Source organism: Oncorhynchus tshawytscha, linkage group LG08 (assembly GCF_018296145.1).
Source record: "Oncorhynchus tshawytscha isolate Ot180627B linkage group LG08, Otsh_v2.0, whole genome shotgun sequence".
Classification (NCBI taxonomy): domain Eukaryota; kingdom Metazoa; phylum Chordata; class Actinopteri; order Salmoniformes; family Salmonidae; genus Oncorhynchus; species Oncorhynchus tshawytscha.
Window position 1 is genome coordinate 63,121,833 of NC_056436.1, and position 18,959 is coordinate 63,140,791.

The 18,959-nt window shown below is 46.1% G+C and overlaps 1 protein-coding gene across 2 annotated transcripts; it reads left to right on the forward strand.

The window, feature by feature from the left end:
* Window positions 1-279: 279 nt before the first annotated feature.
* On the forward strand, window positions 280-7,850 carry LOC112256131 (protocadherin beta-15-like). Of its 2 annotated transcripts, none has more exons than XM_024429140.1 (4): window positions 280-3,157; window positions 6,072-6,130; window positions 6,275-6,394; window positions 6,856-7,850. In XM_024429140.1, exons 1-4 carry the CDS (start codon window positions 629-631, stop codon window positions 7,202-7,204), a joined length of 3,057 nt encoding a protein of 1,018 aa, XP_024284908.1. In that variant the 5' UTR covers window positions 280-628; the 3' UTR covers window positions 7,205-7,850. The 2 variants fall into 2 exon arrangements, with proteins under 2 accessions (XP_024284908.1, XP_024284907.1); XM_024429139.1 differs by having other exon boundaries at window positions 6,275-6,390.
* Window positions 7,851-18,959: the final 11,109 nt, after the last annotated feature.

Consider the following 18,959-nt stretch of genomic DNA (forward strand, 5'->3'; position numbering starts at 1 on the left):
GATTTATTTGTAAGGCCTGAAGGACCATGTGCCGGAAGAGACCTTTGAAATCTGCGTGAAATAACTAGAAAACGACACCCTCGATGGAAAGTGATTTACCCCTAATCCAAATCTGCCCCTGATGTCTCGAATGAAAGTGACGCTGTTGTCGCGTCTCTAATCGCTCCGAGGAGCCGCGCCAGATAAAGGGTTAACCGTGCTACTGTAATTAGTCGCTGCTCTCATGTCGTCGTCCTCCAATATAGTGCTGGGCGTAGCCACGGACCCTTACCTCTCCTAACACACACACACACTCACACACACCTCCCCATCGGCTTCTCGGAATATCTAATACAATGGGAAATCATAGTGCGAGCTTCCCCCGCTCACACACTGCTACTGCGCGCGTGGAGCAGAGACATCCAAGTTTACGTTCCCGTTTTATATTATTCTAAAATGCAATAATTTGATGAAAGTATATTGTACTTGCGTAATAGAGTAATCTGATAGGAAGTTCGGCCTTTTTATTTGTTTCTACAACAACTGGAAACAAATCGACAAATCATTTTATAAAGTGCATAATGTCAATGACGGGTAAACAAATTCTGTGCTGTTTTCACTCTTGACGATTTTCTGGTGCGCGTTTGAGATGGCGCACAGGCTCGCGAGCACCCGGTGGACACCGTTAACCGGGCTGGTGGGGTGCCTGCTGGTGTGCAATTGTGTGGTAGACCTGGTTCTCGCACAGATTCGGTACTCTATCCCCGAGGAGTTGGAGCACGGAGCTTTTGTCGGTAATATCGCCGAGGACCTGGGCTTGGATGTAGCCAAGCTATCCTCTCGTCGGTTTCGGATTGTATCCGGGGCCAAAAAACAATACTTAGAAGTGAATCTGGAAAACGGTATTTTGTTCGTTAACGAGAAGATTGACCGCGAGGAACTGTGTGAACGGAGTCCGACCTGCTTCTTGCACTTGCAAGTGGTGATCGAGAATCCGTTAGAACTGTACCGAGTGGTGGTGGAGATTTTGGATGTGAATGACAACTCTCCCAATTTCCCATGGAGCGAGTTTAATCTGGAGATTACAGAGTCGGCGGCGCCCGGGTCTCGGTTCCCGTTGGAAAGTGCGCAGGACCAGGACGTGGGCACCAACTCGCTCCGCTCCTACCAGCTGAGCTCCAACGAACACTTTGTGCTGAACATCCAGACGCGTAATGATGGGAGCAAGTTTGCCGAGCTAGTTCTGGAGACCCCACTGGACCGCGAGCAGCAGAAGACGCAAGAGATGGTGCTCACATCTGTGGACGGGGGGTCGCCTGAGCGCTCGGGCACAGCTCTCATCACCATCACGGTGCTGGATGCCAACGATAACGTGCCCGTTTTCGACCAGTCTGTTTACCGGGCGAGCCTGGTAGAAAACGCACCGAGAGGGACATTAGTGCTGAAGCTAAATGCTACTGATTTGGACGAGGGTGCGAACGGGGAGGTGTCCTATGCATTCAGTGGGCACGCACCACTCAAAGTGCGCGAGCTGTTCAGCGTAGACCAGTACACAGGTGAGATCCGAGTGAAGGGGATTGTGGACTATGAGAAAGCGAGTGTGTATGAGATGTATGTGCAGGCTAAAGACAGAGGTCCCTCCGCAGTGGCCGTGCACAGTAAGGTACTGGTGGATATCTTAGATGTGAATGACAACGCACCGGAAGTCATCCTCACCTCCGTGTCCACGCCTGTCCAGGAGGATTCGCCACCGGGAACGGTGATAGCCGTTATAAGCGTCATGGACCGGGACTCGGGAGAGAACGGGAATGTGCACTGCCAGATCCCCAGCAACGTCCCCTTCCAGCTCCACTCTTCTTTTAAGAACTACTACACTCTGATGACTAGCGAGTTTCTCGACAGAGAAGCTTTCTCCGAGTACAACATCACCCTCACGGCCCGGGACCTGGGCTCCCCGTCGCTCTCCACGAGGAAAACCATCCTCGTCCAAGTGTCTGACATTAACGACAACCCCCCGCGCTTCGCCCAGCCATTATACACAGTTTATGTGACCGAGAATAACGCCCCGGGAGCATCCATTTGCTCAGTCACTGCTTTCGACCCCGATTCTAATCAGAACGCCTATCTGTCCTACTCGATTCTAGAGGGTCAGATCCATGGCATGCCCGTGTCCACTTACGTCTCCATCAACTCGGACAACGGAAACATCTACGCGCTGCGCTCCTTTGACTACGAGCAGCTAAGGAACTTTCAGATACGGGTGCAGGCGCAGGACGCCGGTTTCCCCCCACTCAGCAGCAATATCACAGTAAATGTGTTCGTATTGGACCAGAACGACAACTCTCCGGTCATCGTGTCCCCCTTGCCCAAGAACGGGACTGTAGCAACAGAGGTGGTCCCGAGGTCAGTGGATGCGGGGTACCTAGTCATCAAGATCACTGCGCTAGATGCGGACGCAGGACAGAACTCCCGCATCTCCTACCAGGTGCTCCAGGCTACGGACCCGGGGCTGTTTAGTGTCGCCCTCTACACAGGAGAAATCAGGACAATTCGCCGGATCGTGGATAAGGACGCTACGAGGCAGAGACTCGTCATCCTGGTCAAGGACAACGGCCAGCCGCCTCTCTCCGCCACCGTCTCCATCCTCCTCTCCGTGGTCGAGAACGTGCCCGAGTCCCTGTCTAATTTCGGCGACCTCACTCTGAGCCCGCAGCCCCCCTCCAACCTCGCCCTCTACTTGATCGTGTCACTGAGCACCATCTCGCTAATCTTCCTGGTGGCTATTATTGTGCTGGCTGCGGTCAAATGTTACAAGGACAAAGACACACTCAGCGGGTACAGCCTCCCTCCCTTCGCCTGCTGCTGCGGGGGCTACCAGCCAGAGCCACCCACCGAGGTATTCAAAAAATCTAACCTGAACCTGCAAATCTCCACCGGGGCTAAAGTGCCTACCAACTGCATGGAGGTAAATGGCAACGGTACTCTGTCCCAAGCCTACTGCTATAAAGTGTGTCTGACCCCCGAGTCAGCTAAGAGTGACTTTATGTTCCTGAAGCCGTGCAGCCCCAGCAGGACCTCGAGGAACAACGAGACGAAGGGGGCAGACAACTTTGCTTGGAGCGCGCACAACCGGAGCGCATCCGCGAATAACAATTCCAGAGCCACCACTCCGAATGAGGTAAAGTGAGAGTGAATGTGTTAGCACATTTATATAAATCATTTATCCCCTTCACTTATACTTTCACGTATACTGTGTGGTAATGCCCATTTTTGTTTAAAACATAATCAAGTACTTCACATGGTATCTAATAAAGGGGAAATCATACATGGCAGGCAATGTGGCAATGTGACTTTATCTGAGTGAACTTGAACGACACAATATTCAGAGGTCAATATTCATCAGGCTGAGTAAAATTCTCTACTAATACAACCTACACATGTTTATCTTCCATTCCTGTTAGTGTTTATACCTTAGTTATACAGTAATGACGCGATAAAATATTTTGTTTTTATAATAAGAGAGTGGATATTCTATTCACAGAGGCTATGGAAGGAATATGAATGAGCTAGTTGTGTCTTATGTCTCTCTCGTCGCGCACAGAACAGAACCGTCTGCCAGAAATATCCGTTTCACAGAGCAACGGAGATGAATCAACCCCAGTCCTGTTTGTTTCGATGCTTATACATCGATCCCTAATCAATTTTTGTTTATAAGCTATTTGAGCTGTCTATGATCATGATTGGTCCATTGTTATTTTGAAAACATTTTCCGAGTAATATAGTAAATGACAAATCCCATAACGATTGTATGCTTGTGTATTGGTGTGGTAGCATACAATCAATGTCATTGCATGTTCTGTCTCCTGCTATGTGATACGACGAGAAAGACATCGCCCATACTTTTCCTTCAGAAACCACCAGTTGGAATTGATTTCTAGTAGTGTCTGCGAATAGAGTTTTTTACCATAAGTACAAGGTTAACGGCTGACAGACAAGGTGAATGATAGCCCATCTCGGAAATAGAACTCCACTTTTCTGGGCTAAAGTATGCTGTCAACGACCGTTCTGGAGAATCGTCCACCTCTCATTTGTTTGGACAGATCACCTCACTAACTATGCCTCAAGGGCACAGATACGGTCGAAACGTTATACTGCACACAACGCGGAGCATACGAAAGGGGGTTGCGTCCATTATTGATGAAAAATGGCAAAGGGCTGGTTTCTGGGGTACTGGGGAGGAGAAGGGCTAGGGGGATGAGGGGGGCATGGCCCTGGCTGGGACGTGGCGCGCCTGTAGATTGCCCCGGCGAGGAGAGAGATGTGGATCGGTGTTTTGTCCTGAGCGAAGGAAGGGTGGGGGGGAACGAGGGAGGGACGGAGAGAGAGAGAGAGGAAGGCGAGACTGCTGTTGTCGGAGTCACTAGATTGGACCGGCAAACCTTGAATGTGATGTGTGCGTATTGCCCAGTGTACATCTCTATAATCTGGCACAATGTATGCAGACAGTGACGGATAAAGGGACCCTTTTCTTCCTAGAATATCCCATCTCCGTATAGACTGAAGACTAAAAATGTCAGTCCCATTCATAGCAGGAACACCTCTGGCCATATAAAGAGCTTGATTCGAGGTCATGCTGATTGTTCTGCTCGTAGCTATGTCCCTCCAGGGGCTTGGTGTCCTTGATGACGTTAATTGGTTCCCTTAAATCACCCCTGAGTTCGCCGAGAGTCACTCTCCCATATGAGTCAAATTGGATGGGTGCACAGCATGCAGCGGATCTGCGGATGACACGATACCAGCTCAAAGACTTATCAACTAAACAGTGGGATAGTTATATAGCCTATTGACAACCATATCCATGTTGTATGTAGACCTACATGTCGGCATAGTGTAATCTCAGCAGGGTGATAAAAAATACATACATTGAAGGTGAAAGAGGAGACAGATTAGGCCTCTCCTACTCACAGGTCAACTGTTCTGTGAATCACACACACACACACACACACACACACACACACTGATCAGCTGAGATGACCTAGATAAGTGGGTAAAGCTGCAAGGACGGCACAACTTTTCTCGCCTCTCAGCAATACATAATTCAAAGCTGATCTTCTCGGAGAATCAGGGCAATATTCATGTGAAAAATTATACATAAAACACAAAAAACAATTACGTGTATAATTGTATTAATTTCCTGAGAATTTCCCGAGTCCCACGGTTTCCTTTGAATATTAAAATGGTGTTTTCGTTTCATCCCGGTTGGGTTCTAATTGTTTTATTTGTGCAGAGCTGGCGCGGAATGTATTTTCAATACCGATTCTAATAATAGTGAATTAATAGAGCATGGAATCCGCACTATGAGACTTATTCCCGGAATACATATCACTCCGGAGTGCCCGTCCCCTCCCCTGCTGTGTTGTGCTGCAGTGGATGAAAGCGAAATAAATGACAGGCGAGTCATTGCTCAAGGCACGGCGCACATCATCGCTGCCTTCTGAAAAAAGGCCACAGGGAGGCAGTCAAGCTCCATGGAAAAAATAGAATTTTCCGAATTCATTTAGACATCCGTTCCTTAAATGTCCAATTCAGCATTCAATTTCAATATCACGTAATTTCTGGGTTAAAATTAAGTACCTTACTCTGATTGTTTAAATTCAAATGGTCAAAAGGAGACAAAGATACATTTCTGGGAAGGGGGAAACTAAAAACTAGATGTTATCAGCAGAGAGGTTTGGAACTCTCTTATTGGTCTATTAACTAATTTATTACATGGTGATGTCACCTGGCAGGCCAAAAACCACCCCACCACAAACAAGTTCTTACACTAAAAGGACATTATCATCATTTTAACAATTTCACAGTATTATTTAAACCTCATAGTGTGGAAATATATATAAAACACAGGAACATCACGTTTCTGACTGCACTGATCCTTTAAAGTGACATGAATATAATGTAGAATATGCAAATGAATAGAACTCTACTAATATTTACTGAGAAAACATTGAATCCCTATTAGTGTCAAAGCTCATCTCTTTAACAAGGTTTTTAGACATGTGGTTTTAGATCTTATTTTCTCTCTTAATCTATAGCTCAAGCAACCAAACACCGACTGGACCCTCCCAAAGAACCAGAAGTCCTCTCTGAAAAGGTAACAGTCACCTTTGACATGTACACTTCCAACTACCTCAGCATACCGGTCTTTGAGACAGAATGTTATTAATGAATGACTTGTGTGTGGTCATGCCAGAACATATTATGTGATTCTTCATGGATGGATCTATATCCTCTGCAGCTATAACTCTATCAACATGGACGGCACTCTGATGAGGAAGGCCATGCATGCAGACCCAGAGAACTACATGATACCCATGACGGGCCAGTACTGGACCTGGGGCACCCACATGAGGGGCACGTGAGGGCCTGGGCTTGAAACACACACACACACACACACACACACACACACACACACACACACACACACACACACACACACACACACACACACACACACACACACACACACACACACACACACACACACACACACACACACACACACACACACACACACACACACACACACACACAAAGAGAGAGAGAGCTATTGCCTCTCCCTGGATAATAGCAAACAGACAATGAGCAGCTATGTTATGAGCAGGTATGTTATACCCTGATGAAGACAGCTTGTCTGTCGAAACGTTGGACATAAATATTTTAGCATCTGAGCTCCTAGAGTGTCCGACTCTCCTTTATTTAAAAAAAAAATTTATGACTACATAAGCACTACTTCCACAGCGTTTACGTGTGTGTCTGTACTATCCTTGATTTCAGTCATACAGTATATTAATCAACATTATGTTTCTTCTTCCATAGACTACAAGATGTCTCCTCCTGCCACTGGCCCTCCTCCTCGCTGCTGCACCCCTCGGTGCACCCCTCCACCCCAGCAACAGCCCCAACCCCAGCAGCCTCAGCAACCTCCACTCCCCCCTCATCCCCATCCTCACCCTCACCCCCAGCCACCTCCAGACTACCAACACAACGTGTACATCCCTGGCACGCCGTCAGCTCTGTGCACGCTGAGGCCAGCAGCCACCCACCACCGCAGCGAGCTGGATGTCCACAACTCCTTCTCCACCTTCGGCAAGAAGAGGCGCTTCATCCACAACTACGAGCCCCGGACAGAAGCAGCAGCAGCCGTCATCAACAACGACCTGTATAACGATTAATAGTGGGAGGGACAGAGAGTTAAATGAAAAGGATTCATTCATGACTGAATTCATGAAACGTGTACAAACGGAGGAATGAATAAATCAACGTTCGACCTCCATGCTAATGGGAAGAGGGAGATGGATGGATGAATCCAAGTAGAGTGATCATTAAACCGTTTAAGATCTGCCACTGTTGACCATTGTTATTTTGTATACATTACTGTCACATGTTTTCCACAGTCTGATTTTCATTTGATAACATGTATTATTGTTATTATTATTATTTATTGTTTTGACAATCAGCCTGGAGCAAAGAAAAATGATGAGAAATATCCAATTAGCCTGAGATTGGACAGCGCTTTGCACGTTGTTATAAATGTCAATTCTAGTTTTGAATGTTTACAAAAACAGACACAAATAACCAGGTTGCGTTTATTCATCTAAAACGGACACAAATAACCAGGTTGCGTTTATTCATCTAAAACGGTTTGAAATGTATGGTTCTTTTCAGCGGAACTTGTGAGAATATGTATGAATATACCTGTAGATATGCAAACTGCATTGGTGATGCAGGTGATCCACAAATGCTTAAACAGTCATCTCCCCAACACATATATTGTATATACATTTCTGAGAATAAAGTATTTTTTCTCATAATACGCTCTTCTTCCTCATGTATCAAGTATGGATCCTGCTCTGTTGAGCCAATGATGCTCATGTCATCGCCAGCTTCCCCCAAACAGGTTTCATTGATTGAGAAACCTTTTCAATGTCAATGAGCATCAGTCACACATCCACTTTAAAGTTGGGAAATTGTTTTAGGGTAAAAAAGATGCAAGGCGCACTAACACCGGGGAAAGCTTTCTGTTACGGTCAGCTGTGGCAAGGAATAAACCTAGTAAAATGCCAGTACATGCCCATTGGAGGGCTTGCATTTCCATTTGGCCTCAGAGAATGGTCGAGGTTCCTTAACTGAACAAACAGAATATAATTTTAATTAAAGACAGTGGGACTGGGCTGGGAGATTAAATGCCACACCTGGACGAAATCTGCCAACAGTTCTTCAATCCTCTCTCCATGCACTTTTCCTTTTAAAATCCCGGGGAATGAGTTCCGAATGTCAACAGATGAGTATCGGCCGGATCCAGAAGAGTAATTAGGTCGGCAGGTGCCACAGACTGAAAATAGGAGGAGGAGAACCATAGGGACGGTATAGCAGGGCTGGAGAGGAGGAGGAGAACCATAGGGACGGTATAGCAGGACTGGAGAGGAGGAGGAGACCATAGGGACGGTATAGCAGGGCTGGAGAGGAGGAGGAGAACCATAGGGACAGTATAGCAGGGCTGGAGAGGAGGAGGAGAACCATAGGGACGGTATAGCAGGACTGGAGAGGAGGAGGAGAACCATAGGGACGGTATAGCAGGGCTGGAGAGGAGGAGGAGAACCATAGGGACAGTATAGCAGGGCTGGAGAGGAGGAGGAGAACCATAGGGACGGTATAGCAGGGCTGGAGAGGAGGAGGAGAAACATAGGGACGGTATAGCAGGGCTGGAGAGGAGGAGGAGAACCATAGGGACGGTATAGCAGGGCTGGAGAGGAGGAGGAGAACCATAGGGACAGTATAGCAGGGCTGGAGAGGAGGAGGAGAACCATAGGGACAGTATAGCAGGACTGGAGAGGAGGAGGAGAACCATAGGGACCAGGTATAGCAGGGCTGGAGAGGAGGAGGAGAACCATAGGGACGGTAGTAGCAGGGCTGGAGAGGAGGAGGAGACCATAGGGACGGTATAGCAGGGCTGGAGAGGAGGAGGAGAACCACAGGGATGGTATAGCAGGGCTGGAGAGGAGGAGGAGACCATAGGGACGGTATAGCAGGGCTGGAGAGGAGGAGGAGAACCATAGGGACGGTATAGCAGGGCTGGAGTTACAGGTCAGCTAGACATCATTTCAATCAGCGTGATATGGCACGTGGAGCTACTGTATCAGCTTGAAAAATAGAGGCATACAATTTTTCACACCCACTAAAATATCACCAAACAAGATGTGTCTATGAATGGAAACCATAGCCTGGTATAAAATGCTGGGGTGTTGTTTAGTAGATTTCATGGTTCGAACGATTCTGAAGCAGTGTTGCGTTCCATAGGATGCATGAACTAACAAGCATTCTTCTCATGATCTAATAAACGAAGTACCCCACATTCATAATGACGAGGGCTGCTATATTGCATTTCCCTTCAGGATATAAAGTCTTGACCTTATTGAGGCCTAGTCAAGCCTCTTCACCTGAACCTCAGAGGGAACACCTACAGTCTGTCTCATTACACAATGTGTACCTCCAGCAGCTCTGTGAGCCATGGGGCTTTTTTCTGCGTGGTACAATGTTCTTCTCCTCTCATCATACTGTACCTACCTCCTCCCCATAAACATACTGTTCATCTCCCCAAAACTTCGCCCATCCTCACCTCCCTCTAATCCCTGTCCCATCCTCACGTCCCTCTAATCCCTGTCCCATCCTCACCTCCCTCTAATCCCTGTCCCATCCTCACCTCCTTCTAAATCCTGTCCCATCCTCACCTCCTTCTAATCCCTGTCCCATCCTCACCTCCTTCTAATCCCTGTCCCATCCTCACCTCCTGCTAACCCCTGTCCCATCCTCACCTCCTTCTAATCCCTGTCCCATCCTCACCTCCTTCTATTCCCATCCTCACCTCCACCAATACATAGCCCATCCTCACCTCCCCCAAAACATAGCCCATCCTCACCTCCCCCAATACATAGCCCATCCTCACCTCCCCCAAAATAGCCCATCCTCACCTCCCCCAATACATAGCCCATCCTCACCTCCCCCAATACATAGCCCATCCTCACCTCCCCCAAACATAGCCCATCCTCACCCCCCAATATTTAGCCCATCCTCACCTCCCCCAATACATAGCCCATCCTCACCCCCCCCAATGCTAGCCCATCCTCACCCCCCCAATTATAGCCCATCCTTTCATAGCCCATCCTCACCCCCAATTCTTAGCCCATCCTCACCTCCCCCAATACATAGCCCATCCTCACCTCCCCCATAATGATAGCCCATCCTTCAGGATATAAAGTCTTGACCTACATAGCCCATCCTCACCTCCCCCAGATACATACCCATCCTCACCTCCCCCAATACATCATCCTCACACCCACCCCCAATACATAGCCCTGTCACCTCCCCCAATACATAGCCCATCCTCACAATGTTCTCCTCACCCCCCCATCATACCCATCCTCACCCCCACCCCCAATGTACCCATCCTCACCCCCCCCCCAAACATAGCCCATCCTCACCCCCCCCCAATACATAGCCCATCCTCACCCCCCCCCAATACATAATCCTCACCCCCTCAATACATCCCATCCTCACCCCCACCCCCACATAGCCCATCCTCACCCCCTCAATACATAGCCCATCCTCACCCCCACCCCCAATACATAGCCCATCCTCACCCCTCAATACATAGCCCATCCTCACCCCCCCCCCCAATACATAGCCCATCCTCACCCCCTTCTACCCCCAATACATAGCCCATCCTCACCCCCCCCTAATACATAGCCCATCCTCACCTCCTTCTAATACCTAGCCCATCCTCACCCCTTCTACCCCCAATACATCCCATCCTCACCTCCTCAATACATAGCCCATCCTCCCCCCACCCCCAATCACCCATCCTCACCCCCTCAATACATAGCCCATCCTCACCCCCAAATACATAGCCCATCCTCACCCCCCCCCCCAATACATAGCCCATCCTCACCCCCCCAATACATAGCCCATCCTCACCCCCCCCCCAATACATAGCCCATCCTCACCCCCCCCCCCAATACATAGCCCATCCTCACCCCCCCCCCCAATACATAGCCCATCCTCACCCCCCCCCAATACATAGCCCATCCTCACCCCCCCCCCAATACATAGCCCATCCTCACCCCCCCCCCCAATACATAGCCCATCCTCACCCCCCCCCCAATACATAGCCCATCCTCACCCCCACCCCCAATACATAGCCCATCCTCACCCCCCCCCCAATACATAGCCCATCCTCACCTCCCCCAATACATAGCCCATCCTCACCCCCCCCCCAATACATAGCCCATCCTCACCCCCACCCCCAATACATAGCCCATCCTCACCCCCACCCCCAATACATAGCCCATCCTCACCCCCACCCCCAATACATAGCCCATCCTCACCCCCACCCCCAATACATAGCCCATCCTCACCTCCCCCCCAATACATAGCCCATCCTCACCTCCCCCAATACATAGCCCATCCTCACCCCCCAATACATAGCCCATCCTCACCTCCCCCCAATACTTAGCCCATCCCACCCCCCCCAATACATAGCCCATCCTCACCCCCCCCCAATACATAGCCCATCCTCACCCCCCCCCCAATACATAGCCCATCCTCACCCCCACCCCCAATACATAGCCCATCCTCACCCCCCCCCCCAATACATAGCCCATCCTCACCCCCACCCCCAATACATAGCCCATCCTCACCCCCACCCCCAATACATAGCCCATCCTCACCCCCACCCCCAATACATAGCCCATCCTCACCTCCCCCAATACATAGCCCATCCTCACCTCCCCCCATACATTCTCCTCCATGTCAGCTTCCCTCTTTCCGATTGCTGGATCAATAAAAGTCCATTAAATACATAGAGACCACAACAATAGTTACGTAAGCAAAACACGTACATAAAGTTAAAGTAAATGCAAAAATGCTCTTTCAAACCAGCAGGGAACACCATGACCTAGATATGTGTTATTGTGACTGAATACAAGGATAGTAAACCATTTAGAGAACTGAATGAAACACATTGTGGTTTCACAAGGCATGACCAATGTGATCAGGCATGGCGCAGTATGTATCTAGATATACAGGTATCTGTATAGTGTAAAGACAGTAGATCTGTATGTGTGGTCTACCTGCTGTATCTCCACCAGGGGGCACCATTCAGTCACAGAGGGAGAAAGATGGAAAAGGAGCAGACATGATGGAATAGGAGAGCTTGTTGCATTTCACAATAAAGATTTAATCACGTAAAGTACACCTTCAATATAATAATGGAACAGATCAATAACAAACATGACTAACTCTCAGACAGCACATAAGGCCTAGTTGTGTTTCAGAAATGACAGATATGTTTGCTGAAGTTAACACGTGTTGGATATTGGTTTGAGAAAGGCATATCAGTTTGTGGATTTTGTGGCTCGCTGGTCATCTGTAGCTGTAATCTGTAGAGGTCGTCTGTAGAGTCCTCTGTTGACTGAGGTATCCTCTGGTTCATCAGGAAGTGACCTGTGATGACAAAATAACACAGAATACAGCGCAATTTAGATAGTGACAGAGTGGGGGAAAAGCTGTAAAGCTATATATATATATATATATATATATATATATATATATATATATATGCATACAGCATTGCAATACATTATATTAATGAAAGGGGCAATCTGCAATTGCCACAACCATTTTTGAACTTTTAATTTCCTAATATACAGTGCATTCAGTAAGCATTCAGACCCCTGGACGTTTTCAAAATTTTGTTACAGTACAGAGTTATTCAAACATGGATTACATTTGTTTTTTTTACTCATCAATCTACACACAAGTCCCCATAATGACGAAGCAAAAATGTGTTTTTATACATTTTTGCAAATGTATTACAAATAAAAAATGCAAATATCAAATTTACATACTCTACATCAAACACGTGTTTTCCATGTGGTCAATGCTATTCCATTTGCTCCGTTTCAGCCATTATTATGAGCCGTCCTCCTCTCAGCAGCCCCATTTAAATAGGTATTCAGACCCTTTACTCAGTACTTTGTTGAAGCACCTTTGGCAGCGATTACAGCCTCAAGTCTCCTTGGGTATGACTCTACAAGCACACCTGTATTTTGTGAATTTCTCCCATTCTTCTCTGCAGATCCTCTCAAGCTTTGTCAGGTTGGATCGGGAGCGTCGCTGCACATTTATTTTCAGGTCTCTCCAGAGATGTTTGATCTAGTTCAAGTCCGAGCTCTGCCTGGGCCATTCAAGGACATTCAGAGACTTGTCCCGAAGCCACTCCTGCGTTGTCTTGGCTGTGTGCTTCGGGTCGTTGTCCTGTTGGAAGGTGAACCTTCACCCTGGTCTGAGGTCCTCAGCGCTCTGAAGCATGTTTTCATCAAGGATCTCTTTAGACTTTGCTCCGTTCATCTTTCCCTCGATCCTGATTAGTCTCCCAGTCCCTGCCTCTGAAAAACATCCCCCCAGCATGATGCTGGAATTCAGGCCAAAGAGTTCAATCTTGGGTTCATCAGACCAGAGAATCTTGTTTCTCATGATCTGAAAGTCTTTAGGTGCCTTTTGGAAAACTCCAAGTGGGCTGTCATGTGACTTTTACTGAGGTGTGGCTTCTGTCTGGCCACTCTACCTGATTGGTGGAGTGCTGCAGAGATGGATGTTCTTCTGGAAGGTTCTCCCATCTCCACAGAGAGCTCTGTCAGAGTGACCATAGGGTTCTTGGTCACCTCCCTGACCAAGTCTCTTCTCCCCCAATTGCTCAGTTTGGCTGGGCGGCCAGCTCTGGGAAGAGTCTTGGTGGTTCCAAACTTCTTCCATTTCAGAATGATGGAGGCCACTGTGTTCTTGGGGAACTTCAATGCTGCAGAAATGTTTCGGTACCCTTTTCCAGATCTGTGCCTCGAAACCATCTTGTCTCGGAGCTCTACGGACAATTCCTTCAACCTCATAGCTTGGTTTTTGCTCTGACATGCACTGTCACCTGTGGGACCTTATATAGACAGGTGTGTGCCTTTCCAAATCATGTCCAATCAAAAGAGTTTACCACAGGTGGACTTCAATCAAGTTGTAGAAACACCTCAAGGATGATCAATGGAAGCAGGATGCACCTGAGCTCAATTTCGAGTCTCATAGCAAAGGGTCTGAATACAGTTTTTTAAATGTTTTTTTTTTTGTAACATTTGCCAAAATTTCTAAAAATCTGTTTTCACTTTGTCATTATGGGGTATTGTGTGTCGATAGATGAGGAAAATGTAATTTAATCTATTTTAGAATAAAGCTGCAAGGTAACAACATGTGGAAAATGACAAGGGGTATGTATGAATACTTCCCGAATGTACATTACCGTATTGTACATCTAGGTTTGTACCTGTAGACTTTCCATCAACATGATTAAAAACAATGCACAATACAGGCATTGAATACGTTGAGACATCAAGTTGTTTGCGTTGATGTGATAATGAGGCTCAGTTGGTAGAGCATGGCACTTGCAATGCTAGGGTTGTGGGTTCCATTCCCAAGGGGGAGCAGTATGAAAAAGTATGAGAATCTAAGCAACTCACTGCTGTAATCAGCTCTGGATAAGTGTCTACTGAAAAGGAATGAATAGACCATTTCAGTTTAATCATAGAAAACTGGAAAACACACAGTACCAGTACAAAGTTTGGACACACCTACTCATTCAAGGGGTATTCTTTATTATTACTATTTTCTACATTGAAGAATAATAGTGAAGACATCAAAACTATGAGATAACATACATGGAATCATGTAGTAACCAAAAAAGTGTTAAATAAATACAAAATATAATATATTTAAGATTCTTCATTGTAGCCATCATTTGACAGCTTTGCACACTCTTGGCATTCTCTCAACCAGCTTCATTAGGAATGCTTTTCCAACCGTCTTGAAGGAGTTCCCACATATGCTGAGCACTTGTTGGCTGCTTTTCCGTCAGTCTGTGGTCCAACTCATCCCAAACCATCTCAATTGGGTTGAGGTCAGGTGATCGCAGAGGCCAGGTCAGCTGATGCAGCACTCCATCACTCTCCTTCTTGGTCAAATAGCCTTTACACAGCCTGGAGGTGTGTTTTGGGTCATTGTCCTGTTGAAAAACAAATGATAGTCCCACTAAGCTCAAACCAGATGGGATGGCGTATTGCGGCAGAATTCTGTGGTAGCCATGCTCGTTAAGTGTGCCTAGAATTCTCATTTACAATGTCAACAGCAAAGCACCCCCACACCATCACACCTCCTCCTCCATGCTTCACGGTGGGACCCATACAAGCTGAGATCATCCGTTGACCTACTCTGCGTCTCACAGACAAGGCATTTGGAACCAAAAATCTCAAATTTGGACTCATCAGACCAAAGGAAAGATTTCCACCGGTCTAATGTCCATTGCTCGTGTTTCTTGGCCCAAGCAAGTCTCTTCTTATTATTGGTGTCCTTTAGTAGTGGTTTCATTGCAGAAAATCGACCATGACGGCCTGATTCACGCAGTCTCCTCTGAACATTAATGTTGAGATGTGTCTGTTACTTAAACTCTGTGACGCATTTATTTGCGCTGTAATCTGTGGCGGTCCTCATGAGAGCCAGTTTCATCAAAGTGCTTGACGGTTTTTGCGACTGAAGAAACGTTCAAATTTCTTGAAATATTCCGGAATGATTGACCTTCATGTCTTAAAAAGTAATGATGGACTGTTGATTATCTTTGTTTATTTGAGCTATTCTTGCCATAATATGGACTTGGTCTTTTACCGAATCTTCTGTATATAACCCCTACCTTGTCTCAACACAACTGATTAGCTCAAACGCATTAAGAAGGAAAGAAATTCCACATATTAACTTTTAACAAGGCACACCTTTTTTTGAAAAGCTTTCCAGGTAACTACCTCATGAAGCTGGTTGAAAGAATGCCAATAATGTGCAAAGCTGTCATCAAGGCAAAGGGTGGCTGCTTAGAAGAGTCTCAAATATATAATATATTGTTGAAGTCAGAAGTTTACATACACTTAGGATGGAGTCATTAAAACTAGTTTTTCAACCACTCCACAAATTTCTTGTTAACAAACTATAGTTTTGGCAAGTCGGTTAGGACATCTACTTTGTGCATGACACAAGTCATTTTTCCAATAATTGTTAACAGACAGATTATTTCACTGTATCATAATTCCAGTGGGTCAGAAGTTTACATACACCAAAGTTGACTGTGCCTTTAAACAGCTTGGAAAATTCCAGATAATTATGTTATGGCTTTAGAAGCTTCTGATAGGCTAATTGACATCATTTGAGTCAGTTGGAGGTGTAACTGTGGATGTATTTCAATTCCCTCCTTTAAACTCAGTGCCTCTTTGCTTGACATCATGGGAAATCAAAAGAAATCAGCCAAGTCCTCAGAAAAAAATTATAGACCTCCACATGTCTGGTTCATCCTTGGGAGCAATTTCCAAACACCTGAAGGTACCACATTCATCTGTACAAACAATAGTGCGCAAGTATAAACACCATGGGACAATGCAGCCATCATACCACTCAGGAGGGAGACGCGTTCTGAGATTAACGTATTTTGGTGCGAAAAGTGCAAATCAATCCCAGAACAACAGCAAAGGACCTTGTGAAGATGCTGGAGGAAACAGGTACAAACGTATCTATATCCACAGTAAAACGAGCCCTATATCGACATAACCTGAAAGGCTGCTCAGCAAGGAAAAAAACGCTGCTCAAAACCACCATGAAAAAGCCAGACTACGGTTTGTAACTGCACACGGGGACAAAGATCATACTTTTTGGAGAAATGTTCTCTGGTCTGAAGAAACAAAAATAGAACTGTTTGGCAATAATGACCATTGTTATGTTTGGAGGAAAAATGGGGAGGCTTGCAAGCCGAAGAACACCATACCAACCGTGAAGCACGGGGGTGGCAGCATCATGTTGTGGGGGTGCTTTGCTGCAGGAGGGGCTGGTGCACTTCACAAAATAGATGGCATAATAAGGTAGGAAAATTATGTGGATATATTGAATCAACATCTCAAGACATCAGTTAAAGCTTGGTCGCAAATGGGTCTTCGAAATGTACAATGACCCCAAGCATACTTCCAAAGTTGTTGCAAAATGGCTTAAGGACAACAAAGTCAAGGTATTGGAGTGGCCATCACAGAGCCCTGACTGCAATCCGATAGAAAATGTGTGGGCAAAACTGAAAAGCGTGTGCGAGGCCTGCAAACCTGACTCAGTTACACCAGCTCTGTCAGGAGGAATTGGATAAAATTCACCCAATTTATTGTGGGACGCTTGTGGAAGGCTACCCAAAACGTTTGACCCAAGTTAAACAATTTAAAGGCAATGCTACCAAATATTAATTGTGTGTATGTAAACTTCTGACCCACTGGGAATGTGATGAAAGAAATAAAAGCTGAAGTAAATCATTCTCTCTACTACTATTCTGACATTTCACATTTTTAAAATAAAGTGGGGATCCTACCTGACCTAAGGCAGGGATTAAATGTCAGGAATTGTGAAAAACTGAGTTTAAACGTATTTGGCTCAGGTGTATGTAAACTTCCAACTTCAACTGTATTTTGATTTGTTAAAACATTGTTTGGTTACTACATGATTTCATATGTGTTATTTCATAGTTTTGATGTCTTCACTATTATTCTAAAATGTAGAAAATGGTAAAAAATAAAGAAAATCCATTGAAAGAGTGGGTGTGTCTAAACTTTTGACTAGTAATGTATATCAAGCTTTTTTTAATAATCCACAAGTATTATCAGATTAACTATTTTGTACAGATAATCAGGAACAGGGCGTACTGGTTTTGTGGGTTATTATTCTATGTTTAGTTGCCTGTTCGCACTAGTCATATTGCTTCACGGTTCGTTTTGTTATTTTGTATAGTTTTGTATAGTTTTCAGTGTTGCATTCGTTTAATAAAATGGAATGTACGCTTATCACGCTGCGCCTTGGTCTCCTCCTTATGACAACCGTGACACAGTGGTTGCAATTAAGGAGAAGTCTGTCTTTAATTCTGTGAATAACACAATCACAGGATGTTTTGGAATCAAAACATTACTGCACGTAAGGCGCCAATGTAAACTGAGATTTTTGGATATAAATATGCATATTATCGAACAAAACACAGATGTATTGTGTAACATTATATCCTATGAGTGTCATCTGATGAAGATCATCAAAGGTTAGTGATTCATTTTATCTATATTTGTGCTTTTTGTGACTCCTATCTTCGGCTGGAAAAATGGCTGTGTATTTTTTCGACTTGGCTATGACCTAACATAATCATATGTGGTGCTTTCGCTGTAAAGCATTTTTGAAATCGGACATGCTGGCACAGGACGCACTGGGCTGTGCAGACTCACCGGAGACACAGTATGCAGAGCCGGCGCAGGATATCCTGGTCCAAAGAGGTATACTGGAGACCAGGAGCACTGAGCCGGCACCCTTCTTCCTGGCTGGATGCCCATTCTAGCCCGGCCAATGCGAGGAGCTGGAATAGAGCGCACCGGGCTAGAATAGCGCACTGGAGACACTGTGCGCTCTACCGCATAACACGATGCCTGACCAGTAAGTGTACCTTCATATCGTCGCTGTTCCTCTATTCTCCGGTATTTCTCATTGTAGTATCGCTGTTCCGCTTTCGCTGCCTCTAACTCCTCCTTAGGACGGCGATACTCCCCCGGCTGTGTCCAGGGTCCTGCTCCATCTAATATCTCCTCCCAGGTCCATTTCCCCATTAAGCGCTGTTCCTCCTTTTCATGCTGCTTGGTCCTGGTTTGGTGGGTTATTCTGTCACGGTCGTCATAAGGAGGAGACCAAGGCGCAGTAAAAATATTAAAACCCCAAAGATATACAAAAACCCTAGACAGAACAAAAACTAAACAAACCACCCTTGTCACACCCTGACCTAACCA